At 56.9% G+C, this 20,931-nt stretch overlaps 1 protein-coding gene and 1 long non-coding RNA gene across 4 annotated transcripts; one reads left to right on the plus strand and one right to left on the minus strand.

The window, feature by feature from the left end:
* Positions 1-1,506: 1,506 nt before the first annotated feature.
* AKAP17A (A-kinase anchoring protein 17A) lies at positions 1,507-12,914 on the minus strand. 3 transcript variants are annotated; one of them, XM_017854244.1, is made up of 5 exons: positions 12,827-12,914; positions 11,299-12,079; positions 10,040-10,188; positions 4,658-4,898; positions 1,507-3,424 (listed from the first exon to the last, which is right to left on the minus strand). In XM_017854244.1, exons 2-5 carry the CDS (start codon positions 12,058-12,060, stop codon positions 2,489-2,491), a joined length of 2,088 nt encoding a protein of 695 aa, XP_017709733.1. In that variant the 5' UTR covers positions 12,061-12,079; positions 12,827-12,914; the 3' UTR covers positions 1,507-2,488. The 3 variants fall into 3 exon arrangements, with proteins under 3 accessions (XP_017709733.1, XP_017709732.1, XP_017709731.1); XM_017854243.1 differs by lacking the exon at positions 12,827-12,914 and adding an exon at positions 12,487-12,716; XM_017854242.1 differs by lacking the exon at positions 12,827-12,914 and having other exon boundaries at positions 11,299-12,259.
* LOC108516661 (uncharacterized) lies at positions 12,856-20,116 on the plus strand. Its single transcript, XR_001881901.1, has 3 exons — positions 12,856-12,942; positions 16,162-16,257; positions 19,569-20,116. It is a non-coding gene; the product is annotated as an uncharacterized LOC108516661 (long non-coding RNA).
* The last annotated feature ends 815 nt before the right edge of the window (positions 20,117-20,931 follow it).

Raw genomic sequence — 20,931 nt, forward strand, 5'->3', positions numbered from 1 at the left:
GGGGCAAGGGAGGGAAGGAAGGAAGGAAGGAAGGAAGGAAGGAAGGAAGGAAGGAAGGAAGGAAGAGGGAGGGAGGAAAGCAAGAAGGAAGGAAGGAGACAGAGGGAGAAAGAGAAAAGAAAGGAGAGAAAGTTCAGATTCCTGAATCTCTTCCATAGATACCCAATTCTATAGGCCTGGGGGTGGTGCTCTCCAGCTTTGCTAGACCATCCACGTCCAATGTATCACAAGGCAACATGCACTGAAGTTTTGCCACCTTCTCCTCTCCCATCAACGCCTAGCCCAGTCCACCAGCATGTCACAGGGGACGGCTGTTGCCACAAGTCCCCACACTCATCACACTCCCAGCTTCCATGTCCACCTTTCCTGCGTCTCTTCTGCCTCCTCCTTGCGCCGGCCACATTCACTTCTTGATCTCAGGCACACCACGTCCACCCTTCTGTCTCGCGCACACAGCTTGCTCGAGGAGCTGTCACTGGGACTTCTCATCCCTGTATCTACACATTCACAAATCCGCAGGGCTGCAGAGCGCGCTGTCTTTTCCGGCACCGTCTACCAGGTGCCCAGAGCTGCACCTGGTCCTGGCAACTTTTTTTTTTTATTTGACTTGGAGTTTCGCTCTAGTTGCCCAGGCTGGAGTGCAGTGGCGCCATCTCGGCTCACTGCAACCTCCACCTCCCGGGTTCAAGCGATTCCCTTGCCTTGGAATCCCGAGTAACTGGGATGACAGGCGCCCATCCCCACGCCCGGCTAATTTTTTTGTGTTTTTAGTAGAGATGGGGTGCCAGGCTGGTCTTGAACTCCTGACCTCAGGTGAACCACCTGCCTCGGTCTCCCAAAGTGCTGAGATGACAGGTGTGAGCCACCGCGCCCGGCCCTGGCAACGTTCTTATAGCTGCAGAACAGGCAAAAGCTCAGTGCTGGGCTGGACAGACCGACACAGATGCATAGACTTCTGACAGGCCCATGTTTGCAGACACTCCGTGTCTGGGAACACCTTGTCAGTTGGTCACAGGCAAGAGAGAGCCATTTGCTCATCTGTCCGCCAGCGATATGAGCTTGGGGGTGCGACAGGCACGTGTCCAGCCCTCCAGTCCGCAGGAAGGCGTGTGTTTTAACTCAACAGAGGGAGGGACTATTCCACCCTGGGTCAACCCAGCAGCGCTCACACTACCACCTGTGACTGCTCCTTTCGGCGGGGAAAAGAACCACCGTCTCAAATGTGCTGCAAAAACAGCTCCTTGGTTTTAAGAAAGATCGGTTTTCTGAATTTGGCTAAGTTTATGTTCTCAGCAAACCAATGTGATGCCTCTTGGGACCCAGGATTCTCCTCTCAGAAGGTAACTACCGCACAGCCCCAGGAAAGCTGTGTGACGCAGGATCACGGAATCAGCAGTTCTAGGACAAGTGAACGGTTTCTACTGGGTTGAGACCCACTTGGCTAGAATGAGCTGAACAACGCAGTCTAAGGCACATAAAACACAAAATCGTAAGCGTGAAAATTTCAGTTCATTGGAAAAGGATTTTATTTCACCATAAAAATGCAAACTGGAATAAACACCATCTTTCCTAACGCGCACGTGACAGCTATTTTTAAGTACTTCTGAGCTTCACTTGGAGAAGCGAATGATTATAAAACTTAACAAGTTTGCAGCCTGAAATCTGTTTGAAACATTCCAAGTAAAAATAATTTAGCAAAACAGCTTCTTAAAAAAACCACACGCACTAACCTTTACTAGAAACCAAAGCTTTTGACCACCGCTTTTATGCGTAATTCCTCGAAGTGGTAAAAGTGAATGTTTTGGAAGTTCAGGAGCATCAGACCATTGGCTACCACTCCCCGCGCACCCACACCTGAAAAACAACGGCCCGTTTGAGTTTTGATCTCAGAGGACTTGTACCTTCCTCATCCGTGACTCCATGTCAGCATCACGTTTCGGCATATCCCACCCAACCTGCATTTCCCCATCAGTTAAAATCACCAACTGGGGGGGGCGGGGGGAAATCACCAGGGCAACGCTTTTTCTTTTCTTTCTAGTGCCGGTGTTTGACTCCCGTGGTCCACACCTTTGAGGAGTCTCCCCTGCTGCGTCAGGTGCACCTCCTAGGCCGTGCACGCGGGGAGGTCGCCAAGCAGACGCAGAAATGCCCGCGTGGGGAGGAATGCAGCCGCTCCGCCATCGTGACAACTGTCCGTCTGTGCAATTTTCCTGATTGAGAGAGGACTGGCCGTATGAAAGCTATGGGATCAAGTTAGAAAGGACTACCTGTTGGAAACTGAAGTGCCCAGTATGCTGCGGTGAGTGGAGAGAGATGGATCTCTAAAGCATGGTGTCTTCCTTCTTTGCCCGCGGGCTCCTTGGACGTTCCTGGCTGCAGGAGGGTGTTCGCTTTGCAGGGGGTGGACGGAGAGCGGCCAAGGAGCAGCCAGGACGCTCGAGCAGTCCTGGTCTTTCCCGGACAGGCCACGGGGAGGCCGCGCCCGTCATTACCTGTTCCAGGTACTGCGGTGCTTGCTCGGGGACCGGGAGCGCGAGCGCTCGCTTCGGCGACGGTGGCGGCTGTGCTTCCTGCTGGCGCTGCCCCTCCGCTCCCGGCTGCGCTCCCTCCGGTGCCTGTCTTTGCTGTGGGACCTCCGGGACCGGGTGTGGTCCGGGCTGGCGCTGCGCCGGCGGGGGCTGTCATCCTTGTAGGCGCGCTTCTTGTGGGGCCGCCGCTCCTTGCGCGGCCGCCCGTCCTCCCGGCTGCCCGCCCGCCGGGCCCGGCTCCTCTCCCGCTTGTGCCGGTCATCCAGCCCGTCTCCGCTGGCCCGGCCCCGGCCCTTGCTGGGCTCCCGGTTGCACTTGTCCTGTTCCGACCGGGTGTCCTTTTTGGAGACGTTCTGCTCGCAGGCAGGGAGGCCCTTGGGCTGCTGGTTGTTGTCCGGAATGCAGGAGAGGACGCCGCCGGGGCACCTCTTCTCTGGAGAGCCATCCTCGGGGGCCACGCGACAGGAGCTCTGGCCCTCCCTGCACGGGGCCTCCTCGGCCACGCTGCCGTTCACGCTTTTGGGAGCGCCGTCGGCCTCCGGGTGGGCCGGGCTCTCCTTGGGGGCACTGGCGGGGAGCTGGCCGCCGAGGGGGTGCAGCGCGGCGGCGCTCACGCAGCCGGACGACACGGTCTGCAGGATGTCCAGGACGGGCTGCAGCAGGTCGGCGTGCGCCACGCCCAGCTCGTCGTGTGCGTGGGCGTCGTCCGGCTTCTTGCTCAGCAGGATGCTCAGCAGCCGCTCGCGCAGCTCCCGCTCTTTCCGCTGCAGGCCCAGCGCGCGCTCCTTCTCCTCCTCCACGCGCCGCAGCTCGGCCTCCTGCAGCCGCCGCCGCTCCTCCTGCTGCTGCAGCCGCAGCTTCTCCTCCTTCTGCTCCTGCTCCTGGAGCTTCACGGCCTGCAGGGAAGAGGAAAGCGCAGCTGAGCCTGACTCCTGAGCCCCGCCGGACACGTGGGAGAGGAGCTGGGAAGGTGTTTGGAGGCCCCATGGTCTGGGGATGCAGGATCAGCGGCCTGGCTGGACTCCAGCCCGGGGGTGGGGGCGTCTCCTACGGCGAGCCAGGTCCAGCCCGTCCATCCCTCGGCTCCCTGGGCCACACCTGGGGCCATCATGCGTCGGAGTGAGAAGGAAACCCCTTGGCGAAGCGACCCGGCACAGCCCCGGGGCCGGCCTCTCGGGCAGAGCCGGGCCTTGCCGGGAGCCCCACCAGGCTGCACGCAGGGGCCTGGAGTTAGGTCACAAGCGGCCGCCGGCAGCAGGGAGCTGAAATGAGGCCGCAGACACACGCCGCCTCCGCCGCCGCCGCCGCGGGGCGAGCCTGGCCTAGCCTGGGTTAGTGTCTTCAATATTCACCATGAGGTAAGGACTGGGCTGCCACATGTCTCAGCCTCTTGTCATGCTCCTTCCCGGGGACTTATCACAACTGTAATCAGACAACAGGTTATGGGGTCGCCCCGCGCTGGACTCCAGGGGGACGCAGCCCTCCTGAGGACAAAAGGAGCGTGCTGGGGACGTCTGTCCTGGGGAGGTCTGTCTGTCTCTGGGCCCTGGCCCCGGGCTCATGGGAGTTACCCGTCGTGCCTGCAGGAGGAGCAAGGAGGCTCTTGGTGCTGAGGGGGTCGTCAGTACCGGCGCTGGTGAGACCTGTCAGGTTCACACTGCGGAGGAGGGACCCGGGCCCACGGCAGGCCCCCTCTGCGTGCTCAGCCCTCCACCCAGCCCACCTTGCCCCTCTGCTCTGGGCCACGGGTGAGGTCACAGCCAGGCCAGCGGACCACACACAGAGGCACGGGCCAGAGAGAGCGGCCCCCTGCACTCTCCGCCACTGCCCGGACCCAGAGGAAACAGAGAGCCTCTGCCCCGGCCCCCAGGAGGCTGCCAGCCTGCTCGGGGAACCTGAATGCACCAGCTTTGCAAAAGGAAACTGTCACAGCTCTGAAATCATCGGGAACGACAGACAAGTGCTACACCCTACCGGGCAGGAGCCGTCATCCTCGGCATTCAAGCTGGTTTTGTGGGTACAGCTGCGGCCAGCGGGGAAACGGCGCCATGACACCACCCGCATTTCAGGGGACGGCACCGAGGGCAGCCCGGGTGTGGCTGGCGGCGGCAGAGGGAGCCCCCGGGTACCTTGGCTCTGCTGAGCAGCTCGGCGATGAGCCGGATGGACTGCAGGTTCCTCTGGGCCAGCAGCAGCTTGCGCTCCTCCAGCTTGATCTTCTCCTGCAGCTGCTTCTGCTCCTCTGCCTGCAGCTTCTCCAGCTTCTTCTGATTCCGGCGCAGCTCGCGGTCCCTCTGCTTCTGCTCCCTCTTGCGAAGCTTCTCTTCTCTTTTCCTCTCTCGCTCCAGCTCTTCCAGCTCCTTCTGTTTCCTGCGTGGAACACACCGGGGGTTTGTCACAGAGAGCAGCTGTAGCCAACACATGATACACCATACAAGTGGCTTTTCACACAAGGGGGAAAAGGCCACAGTCGAACGATTAAGCATTTAACTCTTTATCCGAAAGCGGACCTCGACAAAGCAGCCCGAGAGGTGGAAGGAGTGAGCCGGGCGAGGATCTCTGTGACCTTCCAACACATCATCCTGCTAAGCGTGACCCAACCACAAAACCACGAAGAAAACGACCAGCGGACTGCCCACATCAAAAGCCACGCCCCCAGCCGTGAGGGGAAAGACTGACGGACGGCGGAAAGAGCGTCGGCAACAACTCCAGAAACTGCGGAAGATCCTTGGGGTGTGGCACCTGTGGCCGCCACCGAGGAAAGGCCAGCGCCCCAATGCGGAAACAGCGCATGGCAGAAGGACGCAGATGGCCACCAACCCACGTAAGGCGCCCGGCTTCGGCTGGTGCATCCATCCACGGGACAGCACTGAGCACAAACGGCAGAGGCCCCAGGAAACAGGTTCCAGCTCCACAGGAAAGCTTTCTAAAAATCACGAGTGAAGGCCAGAATGCGCACATACCAGGGAGGCGGCCCCGACGCCAGGGAGGAGGAGGAGGGACATGCCCCGTGCAGAGCCCTGCACCAGAGCCAAGTGGACAATCCGGCCTTGAAGACAATAGACCGCACAGATCCCCATTCTGTGAAATTCTAGAAAGGGCCCACCCACGACGGCACAAAACCGCCAGCCCGGCTGCCTGGGGCTGTGGAGAGGGCGTTGAGGGAGCAGGGCAGGACGGGCCCTTCCCAGGGAAGGGGGCACGTGGTTTCTTCCGATCGCACTCAATGCCAGAACACTTCTTTGGGTGACTATCACCCATGACCTCAACAAGCAGGGTGGCGACCATACACACAGCTGGATGGGGAGGGACCCCTGCCCGCCCCAGCAGCCCAGCGGCGACAAAACACAGCAAAACATGGTAAGAGTGGCCCGGGCCGGGCGCAGTGGCTCACACCTATAATCCCAGCACTATGGGAGGCCGAGGCAGGCAGATCACAAAGATTAAGACCAGCCTGGCTAACACGGTGAAACCCCGTGTCTACTAAAAATACAAAAATTAGCCGGACATGGTGACGGGCACCTGTAATCCCAGCTGCTTGGGAGGCTGAGGCAGGAGAATGAGAAGAATCGCTTGAACCCGGGAAGTGGGGCTTGCAGAGCGCCGAGATCGCACCGCTGCACTCCAGCCTGGCAACAGAGCGAGACTCCATCTCAACAAAAAAAAAAAAAAGAAGAAGAAGAAGAAGAAGAGCGGCCTGGAAGCCCCGCATGCAGCTCTAAGCAGCACCGAGGAACCCGAGCAGGCCTGACGCAGCCCTGGAGATGCCCAGCAGCGCGGAGGAGGCCAGTTCTGCCCACCAGGAACCGCGCTTGGTGAGTCCGTGTCATGCAGGAATCCTGTGAGGGCACCACACAGCACTGGCATGGGGGGACCTCTCTCTAAACAAATCCAACCACAGCCACACCACTCAGCTCCTCACACTTTTCCTGTGGAGAGGGGCGTCCCGCAAGTGAGTATGAATGCGGCCGGGAAGGGTCCCCAGAGAGTCCACGAGAGACAGAAGGATTTCCCTAGCTCACCCTGCCCCGCCGTGCGGTTCTCAGAGGGATTTAAAGCACCACCGAACACGGGAACAAGTCACAGCCGCTCCTACAGAACAGGACACAGAGGCCGAGACTTCTGAAGCCTGGGTGGGTGCCACCAACTGCCTGGCGAGGCCACAAAGCCCGCCGGGATGACGCAGACCCGCAGAGACACCAAGGCGAGGAGACACGGGGATGGGGAAGAGCAGGCCGGGAGAAAAAGCGTCCCGCTGTCCACCACCCCAAGAAGGGAGCCGGGCCAGGTGCCGACAGCCAGGCAGTGATCCACACGGTCTCCGGCCGGGGTAAGAAGGTCCTCAAGCAGTTTCATGTGCTGAAGGTTTAACTGTCCTGTGAGCTGTCACCACCCCACGAGCTCAGAGGACGGCTCAGGGCAGCCCAGCACATAGCACGCCCTTAGGCGGGACTCACACTGACGCCTCAAGGCTGGGCAGCTTTCGGAGGACAGCTCTCATCAAGCTCCAAGTCACCTGTGAGGGCCAAACACGCCTCATTTCCACCCACCAGAGAGAAACGCCGGAGGCTGCCCTGGGCCTCCTCTCATGCTCAGCCTCGGAGGAACGACAGTGGGGGGCAGCAGGGGCAAGTACGGCCCTGCGTGGGGAAGGACAGCTCCACGGGCCACCCTGGAGCCCTCCCCCAGGGCTCCAGCCACCCTGTCCTGCTGTGGAGAAGCTCACGGCCTGGCCCTGCTTCCCCGAAGCCCTGTGTGGTCTGGCCAGGTGGACGGGGCCTCTCCCTGCAGAAACACACTTCACTTCTCCCACGCCCATCTCTCCTCGGGGAAAGGTCAAGGATGCAGCTTCTCCTCATCCCCAAGCTGCTTTCTGAAACCTTGCGGGGACAGTCCCACAAGACTGAGAGATCTGAGGCTCTGAGTCCCACTGCCCACTTCCAGAACGCGGACAGGCACATTCAGTCAGGCCTGGGCTGTGTCTGCACCCTGGAAGAGTCCCTGTAACGTCCCAGGACTGTCTCCCACCCCGGCTGTCCTGGTCGGCCTGACAGCGGCTAACACAGGGGACCCCGACTCAACCCCACATCCGAACCGCCCCTCCCAGGATGGTGACACAGCAGCACGTCCTGTCCTCCCAGGGTGTCTGCCTCTGTGTACTGCCTGCCTTGGGTCCTGGGGCTCCTGACGGCTGACCTGGGCCTCCCAGCCCATTCACGGCCACTCGCTTACATGCTGCACCTGCCTCATCTAAGGAGCCCTCGGGGTTCAGATCCAGAGGCTGACAGCCTCACTCTCCCCTGGGGAGGCAACGGGGGCTGTATAAGGAGCACCAAGGGCAGGATGACCCTGCTTCCAGGAGTTCAGTGCCGGCACTATCCTGCAAACATCACCCACCACACACATCAACACACTGGCACCAGCGTCACGTAAAGCAGTGAGAAACGGAAACACAACGGACCAACTCGGTCCCACCGGAGGCTGTCCAGGAGCCCCTCAGCCAAGTCCAACACATCCCAGACTCGGTTATCAGCGACACGAAGCAGACGCGCAGGACGCACTGAAGTCCTCGGAGGGCACAGCCTGGCGGGGGGATGGAGGAGGCGGCGGCGAAGGAGGAAGAGAAGGAGAAGGAGGAGGAGGAGGAGAAGGAGGCGGCGGAAGCAGAGGAGGAGGCAGAGGAGGAGGAGGAGGAGGAGGAGGAATCCGCCTCACTAAGAGGGCACAGCAGGAGGGATGGAGAAGGACGAGGAGGAATCCGCCTCACTAAGAGGGCACAGCAGGAGGGATGGAGAAGGACGAGGAGGAATCCGCCTCACTAAGAGGGCACAGCAGGAGGGATGGAGAAGGACGAGGAATCCGCCTCGATGCACAGCAAGTTGTTGGTTCCGTCCCGCGACGCTAAGAAGACAAAAAGGGCTACAAAGAGTGACCTGAGGTTGTCTTTGGTACCCCAACCGCAGTGAACAACTCAAGGCCATTGCCTTCAAGCCCTCCTAAGTAAAACTGGGTTTTCATCCTGTGGTTTTTTGTTTTGTTTTAAATCTGGCCATCACCATCAACCCTCTACTTCACTTTGTAAACGTAGCCTCAACCTAAATGCAAACTTGCAAACGGCCAAGGCATTCTGCTTGTTTCAGTGGGATATGTGAACAGCATGTGGAAGAAGAGGTGGCTCTTCGGGAAAGGGACGGTCCTGGGAACCACCAGAGATCACGTCAGACCGTGATGCATGACAGGAAAGCGAACATAAACACGCATATTCTGCTGCGTCTCAAACAGCCACTCACGCAGGTCCTCACATGCACAGCTGCGCACCCACAGGCATGCACACACACCCATACGTGCACACACAAAGGACACACACAGGTTCACAGGCACACAAGCATGCACACAGGCATATGTGTGCTGTGTGCACAGATGCAGAGGAGCACACACACGTGGGCACACATGCGTACATACGCACACAGGTACACACATGCACACAGGTACGCAACCTCACAGGAATGTGTGCACACATGCAGAGGCACACAGGGGGCACACATGCGTACACAGGTACGCACACGAGCTCACAGGCACGTGTGCACAGACACAGAGGCACACACACGTGGGCACACATGCATACATATGCACACAGGTACACGAGCTCACACACATGCACGTGTGCACAGACGCAGAGGAACACACATGGGCACACATGCGTACACATGCACACAGGTACACACACGTGCACACAGGTACACACGCACTTACAGGCATGTGTGCACAGATGCAGAAGCACACACACGGGCACACATGCATACATATGCACACAGGTACACACATGCACACAGGTACACACACGAGCTCACAGACATGCACACACAGACACGTGTGCACAGATGCAAGGCACACACAGGTGGACACACGTGTACCTACGCACACAGGTACACACATGCACGCGGGTACTCACAGGCACGCATGCACACAGACACGTGCACAGATGCAGAGGCACACACACGGCACACGTGCGTACGTATGCTCACAGGTACACCCACGCACAAAGGTACACACACGAGCTCACAGACACATGCACACACACAGACACGTGTGCACAGATGCACACAGGTGGGCACACGTGTACATACGCACACAGGTACACACATGCACGCGGGTACTCACAGGCACGCATGCACACAGACACGTGTGCACAGATGCAGAGGCACACACACGGCACACATGCGTCCATATGCACACAGGTACACACACGAGCTCACACACATGCACACACACAGGCATGGGTTCACAGACGCACAGGCACACAGGGGCACACATACGTACATACAAAGGACACACACCCGTTCACAGGCACGCGTGCTCCAGGCACACATGCCTCCATGCACACAGGTACACAGAAGCTCACAAGCATGCACACACACACACAGGAATACATGCATCCACACGCACACGAGTCCGGGCACACTCCCAGGTGCCGGACACCAGCGCCGAGGGCCCACTCCCGCACAAGGTACCTTTCCTCCGCGCGCTGCCTCTCCTCCGCTTCCTTCTCTCTGCGCTTTTGTTCTTCTCTTTGCTGCTCCAGTTCCTGAAGCTTCTGCCTCTCCAGCTGCCGCTTCTTAATTGATGCATCACTCAGGTGTTTGGTCGAATCAAAAGAAACCTTTAAAAGCAAAAACCAGTGGGAGACGGCCTTCCCCCAAAGCCCCCCAGACACACGGCCAGGCGCCCCCTCCCTCCGTCTCCCGGGCCGCAGGGCCGAGCGTCCTCAGAGCCTCAGCGCCCGCTCACCACTCACGTCCGGTGCAGACCCACACAGTGGGACCCAGAAGCCAAACCCATCCCTCCAAGTCACCATCAGTGGCTCAAGACTTAGCGCATCCCACGGAGTTACGAGGAACACCAACGACCGCTCGCCACTTACTGGACACAACTGATGCGCCACCGCGGCAAGACACAGTGCCCCTTCCGCTACCCGGCTCCACCATTTCCTGTGGCCACGACCACCCCGGGGCCTCCTGCCCACGCCCACGGGGCACATCTTAAGGCCACAAAACCTCCTCCAGGAGGCTGGTTCATTGGTCACCGCGAAGCCAACACGGGTCGAAACACATGAGGCAACGCTGGGCGCGGTGGCTCACGCCTGTCATCCCACTACTTTGGGAGGCCAAGGCGGGCAGATCACAAAGTCGGGAGTTCGAGACCGGCCTGGCCAATACGGCGAAACCGTCTCTATTAAAAATATAAAAATTAGCCAGGCGCGGTGGCACGTGTCTGTAGTCCCAGCTACTCGGGAGGCTAAGGCAGGAGAATCGCTCGAACCCAGGAGGCGGAGGTTGCAGTGAGCAGAGATCGCGCCACTGTACTCCAGCCTGGGCAACAGATCGATACTCTGTCTCGAAAACAAACAAACAAACAAACAGCACATGAGGCGTAAGGGAACGTTCATCCCTAGTTTCAAGGAGCATTCTGGGAAGGCCAGGTTCTCTTGGCTCTGATACGGTTCAAATCCCTGTCACAGTTCCTGAGGATCCAACCCTCACCTACTATACATCTTCCTTAAGATACCGAATTTCCAAAACCACAGCACAGACCCCCTACTCGACCTCACAGCAGTGTCTCTGAAATTTGACGGGCACGGGGCTGTTGCTGTCATTTTACTCAGGCGAGGTCCCCACAGCCTCAGCGGTGTGGCTGGGAGCCATCTACTGACCGTGCTGGAAGGAAGCCGCCCGAGGGAGGAAGCGTGTGGGTCTCGGCGCCCAGGGCTCACCTTGATGTTGCAGGCCACGGCCTTGCCGTCCTCGCCCTTGTACATGAGTTTCATCCCGCGCAGGGCGCTCATGGCCTGGATGAAGCCCACGTACTCGCGGTACTGCACGTAGGCCTCGAAGTTCAAGTGCCCCCCGAAACTGAAGGTGTGGAAGTTGCGGCCCGTCATCTCCTCCCGGTAGGGGTCCAGCATGGGGATGTCCACGTTCCGGATCTCCCCGAACTTCTCAAACACCTTGACCAGGACGTCCTCGCTGGGCTTCTCGGAGCCCGACTCCTTCAGGGCGAACCACTTGCAGGGCAGCCCCTCCAGGTGGATGGTGTCCGGCCGCTCCCCCGGCAGGGTCTCGTTCATGTCCTTGGCGTCGCGGAAGAAGGAGTCCCAGTCGTGGCGGGTGGGGAAGTCAATCTTGAACTCAGCCGCGCGCACCTTCAGGATGTCGGAGAAGCCGCTGAGCTTGATGGTCTTGCCGTCCAGGCAGGCCAGGAAAGACTTGACCAGGCTCTTGTTCTCCACCTCCCCCTCGAAGCGGATGAAGTCCATGGTGCTCTTGGAAATACGCAGCGTGGAGAACTGGTGGTTGTGCACCATGCCCTTCAGCCTCTCCATCACCTCCCAGTTGGAGATGGACTTCCCCGGCTGCTTCAGCTGCGGGAGCGCCACGCTGATGGTCATCTTGGTGATGGGCTTCAGGTACAAGCCGTACGCGGGGCAGAGCTCCACGGCCTCAGACGTGTCGTGCACGATGGTAGCCGCGGCCATAGCCTCCGGGACCTTGGGCCTGGAACAGAAGACGCAGACGGTCAGCGTCGGCCCCCCCGGCTCCCCCGCCCCCCCCCGCCCATGAGGAGGGGCCACACCGGCCGGCACGTTGGGACTGGGAGAAGAGAAACGGCAGTGTCTCTCTGCCGTGTCAGAGACTGGTTTCTACTTTGTTAAAAGCCATCTCAACGGAGATTTTTACTTTTTGAAATCATTAAGAGTACACTAAAGGGGAAAAAGCCGAGCTGATGAAGAACAGGTTAGTGTCGAAGCCTCGGCCAGCACTGCCTGACACCCTACATCCAGCACCCAGCAGCTCCCAAGGCCTGCAGAATAGGAAGCTGAGCACGACCAGGCCCCTCATGCAGGTCAAGGACGGAGGGGGAAGCTACAAGCACCTAACTCCACGGGAAGGTGCAGAAAGACCTTGGAGGGAAGGGAAGGGGCCAGGGAGAGCGCAGGTGCAGCCATCGGGAAAGGCTTTGTGGAGGGGCCGCGGCCCTGTACTTGCACTGATAAAACAGGAAGTCTCCGGCTAGGAAAACAAGCCAGAACCATGAACCCTAGTCACCTCCCCGAAGGCCGGACGTATCCCAGCTTTAACCCACTCAAAGCCAAAGAGTACAAGGAACTTTCCACATGCTGGGGTCCAGAGTCCCCCATCTGCGCCTTCTTCCTCCACCCACCCACCTTCTTTACCCCACCTCTTCCCTACTGAGCTGACCACGGCAGCCACTTCCTGACGGCCAACTCCAAGCAGACGAACCTTCACTCACAGAAACCTACACATCCCAGGTGACCGCCTCTGGCCCCGCCGCCCACCACATCAATCTGGAGGCTTCCTGCCAGGCCCAGGAGACGGCCTCCTCGCCCAAGCCCGAGGTGGGAGGCGCCAAATAAGGGAGGGAGGGTGGAGAAGGTACCAGAAAAGGTCAGTGGGGCACAAGGGAGGGGCTCCAGCCTGGGCAGAGACCAGTGAACCCTCCCCCCAGGACCCAGGCGGCCCCCACAACGACACCACCGAGGACCCGTCCCCACGGTGGCCTCCAGCGCCCCCCGACCACCCCGGGACACCTGGCTGCCCAACCCCCAGTACCTGGCACTGCCCCCGGTCTTCCCACCGACCGCAGCCCCCCAGCATAACCTCGGGCTGCCCCTGGGCCCCCCTGAAGGGCCCCCCGCATGCTCAGGCCCTCGGCCACTCGGTACCCCGCGCCCCTCGGTCACCGCACTCCTGGATGAGCCCCCAAGCCCCCGCCTCCGAAACCCCCGGACAGCCCCTGGCTTCCCAGTCTACACCTGGGAGCGACCGCAGCGCCACGTCCGCTAGTCCCAGGCCGCCCACTCTCCCGCTCGCCGAACCCTGGGGACCCCAGCCGGTCCCCGAGCTCCCAGCCCTCCGAGACCGCTCCAGGCCTCAGCTCCTCCGGCGGAGTCCCCGGAACCGCTTCAGCCCCACCCTTACTTCCAGGGACCCCGGACCCCGACCGCGACCCGCACGCAACCTCCCAGCCCCGGTTCCCCGCGTACGGCCCCGGCTGCTTCTTCAGCCCCCCCGCAGGCCAACCCCCGGCCCCCCAAACCCCAGCCGGGCCCCTCCGAGACCCCCGAGGCCCCCCCCCAGGCCCCCGCCCCGCCCCCCAGGCCCCGCCCCGCCTCCAAAGCCCCCGGTCCCCGGGCCCGGGTCCGACCAGCGAAGCGTTGGCCAGGCCCGGGCGGCACGGGGCGGGCACTTCACGCTGCGCGGGGGCTCCGCCTGCGTTCTCAGGCCGCCGCCGCCGCTGGCGCCAAGCTCCCGCCGCCCCCGACACCCCCGGGACGGCGCGCTCACCACCCGGCGCCGCCACCGTCCCCTGGAGGCGCCTCCGACGCCCCACCGCCCGTCGGCCGGCCCGGCCCTCTTGTGACGCTCATTTCCGCCTTCCGGCGCGAGGCCTCGCGGAAGCGACCCGCCGCGCACACCGGTTTTTTCCTTCTGCGCCCTGGGCCCCGCCCTGCGAAGGGCGGGGACTTCCGGGAGCCCGCGCCTTTTGCCATTGCGCGTGCGCACTCCGCCCCCCCCCCCCCCCCCCCGCCCCCCCCCCCCCCCCCCCCCCCGCCCCTCCGCCATTGCTTGCCACCTGACCTTGGGGTAACCCAGGGACGCCTACCTGGGCCGGGTCTGTGGTCATCGCCCTTAAGCAAAACAGGACGGGGGGGGGCGTCGGTTGAGGGTCTAAAAATCTTCCAATTATAGAGTCAAATATATTTAATAAAATTCTGAAACATAATAGGATCCTGTAACGGGATTCCATACTAGACTTGCAAATTGTAATATATTTGAATAATATAATTTATGTATAAATTAGAGATCATAGTCTATGACGTAATTATAGAATTACATATTATACATTGTTAGTTAAGTATTAATTTAATTGTTAATTATTGTATTAGTAATAGTTATTAACGCATAGCATTACATAATGTAATTATGAAATAATAATGACAACTTTTAATGGTATTATGAAATTAAGATAATTTGTATTGTGATTATGAAACAAATGATAATTTGTAATTATAAAATAATTTATTTAATTATGAAATAAATGATAATTTATGTAATTTAAAAGTAAATGATAATCTAATGTAATTATGAAATAAATGCTAATGTATAATATAATCGTAAAATTAATTTATAATGTAATTATGAAATAATGATAATCTATAGTGTAATTATGAAATAACTGACAATATTTAATGAATTATGAAATGATCATTTATAATGTAATTATGAAATAATAAATGACAATTTATAATGTAACTATAAAATGATAAATGAGGCCAAGTGCGGTGGCTCACGCCTATAATCTCAGCACTTTCGAAGGCCAACGTGGGCAGATCACAAGGTCAAGAGTTCAAGACCAGCCTGGGGCCAGGCGTGGTAGCTCACGCCTGTAATCCCAGCACTTTGGGAGGCCAAGACGGGCGAATGATGAGGTCAGGAGATGGAGACCATCCTGGCTAACACGGTGAAACCCCATCTCCACTAAAAATACAAAAAAAAAAAATTATTGGGGGGGGTGGCGGGCACCTGTAGTCCCAGCTACTAGGAAGACTGAGGCAGGAGAACAGTGTGAACCCGGGAGGCAGAGCCTCCGGTGAGCGAAGGTTGCATTGCACTCCAGCCTGGGCAACAGAGCAAGACTCCATCTCAAAAAAAAAAAAGACCAGCTTGGGCAGCATGGTGAAACCCCGTCTCTATAAAAAGACAAAAAACTAGCCAGATATGGAAGTGGTTGCCTGTAGTCCCAGCTACTCAGGAGGCTGAGGCAGGAGAATCACTTGAACCCGGGAGGCGGAGGTTGCAGTGAGCCGAGATCACGCCACTGCACTCCAGCCTGGGCGACAGAGCAAGACTCCATCTCAAAAAAAAAAACAAAAAGAAAGAAAGAAAGTCTGGATTGTCTCATGCATGTAATCCCAGGACTTTGGGAGGCTAAGGCAGAAAAAGCCCAAGAGTTCAAGACCAGCCTGGACAACATAGTGAGACCCCACTTCTAAAAAAAAATTTAAAACTAGCCAGGCATGGTGGCATGTGCCTGTGGTCCCAGCTACTTGGGAGGCTAAGGTGGGAAGATTACTTGAGCCCAGGAGTGTAAGGCTGCAGTGAGCTGTGATCACACCATTGCACTGTAGACTGGGTGACAGAGGGAGACTGTCTCTAAAAAGATGGAAAGTAACACTTGGCTGGGCACGGTGGCTCACCCATATAATCCCAACAATTTGGGAGGCTGAGGCGGGCGGGTCACCTGAGGTCATGAGTTCAAGACCAGCCTGGCCAACATGATGAAACCCCGTCTCTACTAAAAATGCAAAAATTAGTCCTGCGTGGTGCTACCATACTGGCCTAATTTTTGTATTTTTGGTAGACAGGGTTTCACCATGTTGGCCAGGATGGTCTCGATTTCTTGACCTCATGATCCACCGGCCTCAACCTCCCAAAGTGCTGGGGTTACAGACTTGAGCCACCGCACCCAGCCTCCTCTCCTCTTCTCATGAGGACACCTGTCTTATTAATTATGGGCACACTGTTCTACATTGTGACCGTATCTTTCTCAACAGACAGCCTCAGGCTACATGGCTCATCCCAGGAAGATCAAACGTTGGCCGTGATGAAATATGGGACCTGGGTGGAGATCCCTCCTCCATTGTTTGTGGGTAAGTGACTCAACCACTCTGAACCTCTGTTTCTTCTTCCTTTAGATGGAGAGAGAGTGTTTGCACGGTTGCAGTGTCCAGAAGCATAGGTCAGATGATGGATGGACGATGAGTTTGGGTCGAGAGGGCAGAACACAGCCAGGAGTGACTGCTGGGATGCACAGAGAACAAACAGTGGAGATACATACTGGACAGGAAGGGCCAGGCGTGGTGGTTCACGCCTATAATCCAATCACTTTGGTAGGGCGAAGTGGGCGGATCACATGAGGTCAGCAGTTCAAGACCAGCCTGGGCAACATAGCGAAAGCTCATCTCTACTAAAAATACAAAACTTAACCGGGCGTGGTGGCTCACACCTGTAATCCCAGCACTTTGGTAGGGCAAGGCAGGCGGATCACTTGAGGTCAGAAGTTCAAGACCAGCCTGGGCAACATAGCGAAAGTTTGTCTCCACTAAAAATACAAAAATTAACAGGGTGTGATGGCTCACACCTGTAAATCCAGCCCTTTGGGAGGGCGAGGCAGGTGGATCACTTGAGGTCAGCAGTTCCAGACCAGCCTGGGCAACATAGCGAAGCTCATCTCCACTAAAGATACAAAAATTAGCAGAGCGTGGTGGCTCACACCTATAATTCCAGCACTTTGGGAGGGCAAGGCGGGTGGATCACTTGAGGTCAGCAGTTTGAGACCAGCCTGGGCAACATGGTGAAACCCCATCTCTACTAAAAATACAAAAATTAGCCGGGCATGGTGGCTCACACCTGTAATTCCAGCACTTTGGGAGGCTGAGGCGGGCGGATCACTTGAGGTCAGGAGTTCAAGACCAGCCTGGGCAACATAGCCAGACCCTGTCTCTACAAACAGTACAAAAATTGGCCTGACGTGGTAGCACGTGTCTGTGGTCCCAGCTACTTGGGAGGCTGAAGTGGGGGCATTGCTGGAGCCTGGGAGGTCAAGGCTGTAGTGAGCCGTGATCGTAGCGCTACACTCCTGTCTGGGCAACACAGTGAGACCCCATCTGAAAAAACATGAGACGGCTACCTCAGTAGTGGCTCACACCTCTCATTCCATCACTTTGGGAGGGCGAGGCAGTCGGACCACCTGAGGTCAGCATTTCGAGACCAGCCTGGGCAGCACGGCGAAACCCCGTGTCTACTAAAAATACAAAAATTAGCCAGGCGTGGTGGTGTGTGCCTGCAATCCACCACTTTGGGAGGGTGAGGTGGGCGGATCACTTGAGGTCACGAGTTTGAGACCAGCCTGGCCAACATGGTGAAATCCCGTCTCTACTAAAAACACACACACAAAATAATAAAAAGAATTAGCTGGGCATGGTGGTGCATGCCTGTAGTCCCAGCTGCTCCAGAGGCTGAGGCAGGAGAATCGTTTGAACCCGGGAGGCAGAGGTTGCAGTGAGCTGAGATCACACCATTGCACTGCAGACTGGGTGACAGAGCGAGACTCCATCTCAAAAAGACAAAAACGGCCGGGCGCGGTGGCTCATGACTAATCCCAGCACTTTGGGAGATCAAGGCAGACGGATCACGAGGTCAGGAGATCGAGACCATCCTGGCTAACACAGTGAAACCCCATCTCTACTAAAAATACAAAAAATTAGCCGGGTGTGGCGGCGGGTGCCTGAGTAGTCCCAGCTACTCAGGAGGCTGAGGCAGGAAAATGGCGTGAACCCAGGAGGCAGAGCTTGCAGTGAGCCGAGATCACGCCACTGCACTCCAGCCTGGGTGACAGAGTGAGACTCCATCTCAAAAAAAAAAAAAAAAAAAAAAAAAACAGAGACAAAAACAGCCGGGCATGGTGACTCACGCCTATAATCTCAACACTTTGGGAGGCCAAGGCGGGCGGATCACCTGAGGTCGGGAGTTCGAGACCAGCCTGACCAACATGGTGAAACCCTGTCTCTACTAAAAATACAACATTAGCCGGGTGTGGTGGTGGATGCCTGTCATCCCAGCTACTCAGGAGGCTGAGGCAGGAGAATCACTTAAACCTGGAAGGCAGAGGTTGCGTTGAGCCGAGATTGGACCACTGTAGTCCAGCCTGGGCAACAAGAGGGAAACTCCATCACACACACAAAAAAGAGTGGGTTCTGCAGGGGACAGAGGGGCCAACTGTCCTGGACATTGTCACCATGATGGCCACTCTCCCTTCCCATGGGCTGCTTTGAAAGGCACTTGTCTTCCAGAAACGATGCGGCACGTACAAATCAGGTTCTTTTTTTTTTGAGACAGAGTCTAACTCTGTTGACCAGGCTGGAGTGCAGTGGCAGAATCTTGGCTCACTGCAACCTCCGCACCCCCAGGCTTAAGCGATTCTCTGCCTCAGCCTCCGGAGTAGCTGGGATTACAAGCGCCCGCCACCACGCCCAGCTAATTTTTTTGTATTTGTATTCTTGGCCAGGCTGGTCTTGAACTCCTGACCTTGTGATGCACCTGCCTCAGCCTCCCACAGTGCTGGGATTACAGGCGCGAGCCACCGCGCCCGGTCACGAATCAGGTTCTCGACAGACCAGCTGCAGGGAGTTGAGCAGGATCTTCCTAAAATTCTTGTTCACCACTAAACTCGTTTAGAAGTACAGACTTTTCATCTTTGCGTGGTGGCTCACGCGCACAATCCCAGCACTTTGGGAGGCCGAGGTGGGCGGATTGCGAGGTCAAGAGATGGAGACTTTCCTAGCCAACATGGCGAAACCGTGTCTACTAAAAATACAACAATTAGCTGGGCGTGGTGGTCCCTGCCTATAGTCGTAGCTACTTGGGAGGCTGAGGCAGAATAATTGCTTGAACGCAGAAGGCAGAGGTTGCAGTGAGCCAAGATCGCACTACTGCACTCCAGCCTGGCGACAGAGAGAGACTCTATCTCAAAAACAAACAAAACACAACAAAACAAAATGGTACAGCCTTTCCAGAATAAGGTGGACCTGAAATGCAATGACAGGTGTCCTCTTAAGAGACAGGAGACACAGAGACACAGACACAGAAGAGAAGGCCACGTGGAGACGGAGGCAGAGACTGGAGTGTTGTGGCCACAAGCTCAGGGGTGCCTGGAGCCCCCAGGAGCTGGAAGAGGCAGGAAGGATGGTCTCCTAGAGCCTCTGGAAAAAAACTGAATTTAATTATAGTGTAGTGAACAGTGGCCCTCAGACAGAGCTGTCCACATCCTAAAGGCCAGGACCTGGAGTGAGACCTTATTTGGAAACAGGTCTTTGCAGAATTCCTTTGTTAACCATCTCAAGATCAGATCTGCCTGGATTAGGATAGGCCCAAAATGCCATGACAGGTGTTCTTATCACAGGGAAGAAGAGACACAGACACAGAGCAGGAGGCCACGTGGAGACGGAGGCAGAAACTGGAGTGATGCGGCCACAAGCCCAGGGACGCCTGGAGCCCTCAGGACCTGGGAGAGGCAGGAAGGATCCTCCCCTACAGCCTCTGGAGGAAACACCTCCCTGACACTCCTTGATCTCAGACTCCTGGTTTCCAGGACTGCCGGAACATTTCAGCCCCCGATGGTGGCGATTTCAGAAGAGACCTCAGGAAATTAATCCACTGCCAACAGCATCCCTTTTCTTCCTGACCTCCTGCCTCCTTTCTTCCTGACACATGCTCGTCCCTTGGTGCACATTGGGAAGAAATTCAGGAATCTCGGGACACCAGGTGTCAATGGGACATAGCAAGAATGAACTGTCTGGACCCAGGGAGGGAGGGAACAAAAAGAACAAAGGGACTAAAATGGCGCATTTCGGGGTTCTTCATTGATAACTTCCCCGCGCCCGGGAACGACAGGGGTCGACTGCGCAGGCGCAACCCGACCTCCGACGGAGAAAAACCGGAACCCGTGTAGCCACGCCTACCGACCCGCCCCCGACCCGCCTATGTCCCGCCCACTGCCCTCCCACTCCCGGGCCCAGGNTGAAGTGGTAAGAGCATAAGGGAGCTGGTTCTATTTTTTAGTGTTAATTGGGAGGTTTTTCGGATGTAAAGATAGATTTGCTTTTTGTGTGATCTTTGGTATATTTATATCAGTTGGGTATTTATATTACAAGAAACAAATAATGCATTTTGAACTGGCTTATACAGTGAAGGAGATTCATTGGCTCAAGTAGCAGAAGGTACAGAGGTAAGACAGGTACCATGGGCTGAATTCTATCTCCTCCAAATTCATATGAAGTCTTTACCCCTAGTACCCCAGAATGTGATTGAATTTGGAGCTAGGGCCTTGATGAAGCAATTAGGTTAAAATGAGTCTGTTAGGGTGGGCCCTAATCCAGTCTGACTGGTGCCCATGTAAGAAGAGGAGATTAGAACACACAGAGAAAAACTAGGGACATGATTGCCCTGTGACGGGGCAGTGAGAGGTTAGCCATCTGCAAGCTAAGGAGAGAGGCCTCAGAGGAGACCAACCCTGCCAGCACCTTGGTCTTGAACTTCCAGCCTCCAGAATTGTGAGAAAATAAATTTCTGTGGTTTACGCTACTCAGTCTGTGGTATTTTGTTATGGCAGCTCTAGCAAACTAATACAGTGATTTTCAGAAGTGGTTTGATTCAGTGGCTCAGCATCATCATCAAATATACAGTGCCTTTATGTAGCTCCCCTCTGCCTTGTGTGATGCATGTTTTATCCCAAGTCCAGCTTTTGTCATGGGGGCAAATGGCTG

The sequence above is a fragment of the Rhinopithecus bieti genome, unplaced genomic scaffold (assembly GCF_001698545.2).
Source record: "Rhinopithecus bieti isolate Rb0 unplaced genomic scaffold, ASM169854v2 scaffold_38008, whole genome shotgun sequence".
Taxonomy (NCBI): Eukaryota; Metazoa; Chordata; class Mammalia; order Primates; family Cercopithecidae; genus Rhinopithecus; species Rhinopithecus bieti.

What these genes read in the sequence shown, in the direction of transcription:
- AKAP17A (XM_017854244.1), bottom strand. Translation starts at nt 12,060, where the DNA reads ATGGCCGCGGCTACCATCGTGCACGACACGTCTGAGGCCGTGGAGCTC. An exon ending in AGGCAGCGCGCGGAGGAAAG is followed by an intron (nt 4,899 to 10,039) that starts GTACCTTGTGCG and finishes TGTTCCACGCAG; the next exon opens with GAAACAGAAGGAGCTGGAAG. An exon ending in AGCTGCTCAGCAGAGCCAAG is followed by an intron (nt 3,425 to 4,657) that starts GTACCCGGGGGC and finishes TCTTCCCTGCAG; the next exon opens with GCCGTGAAGCTCCAGGAGCA.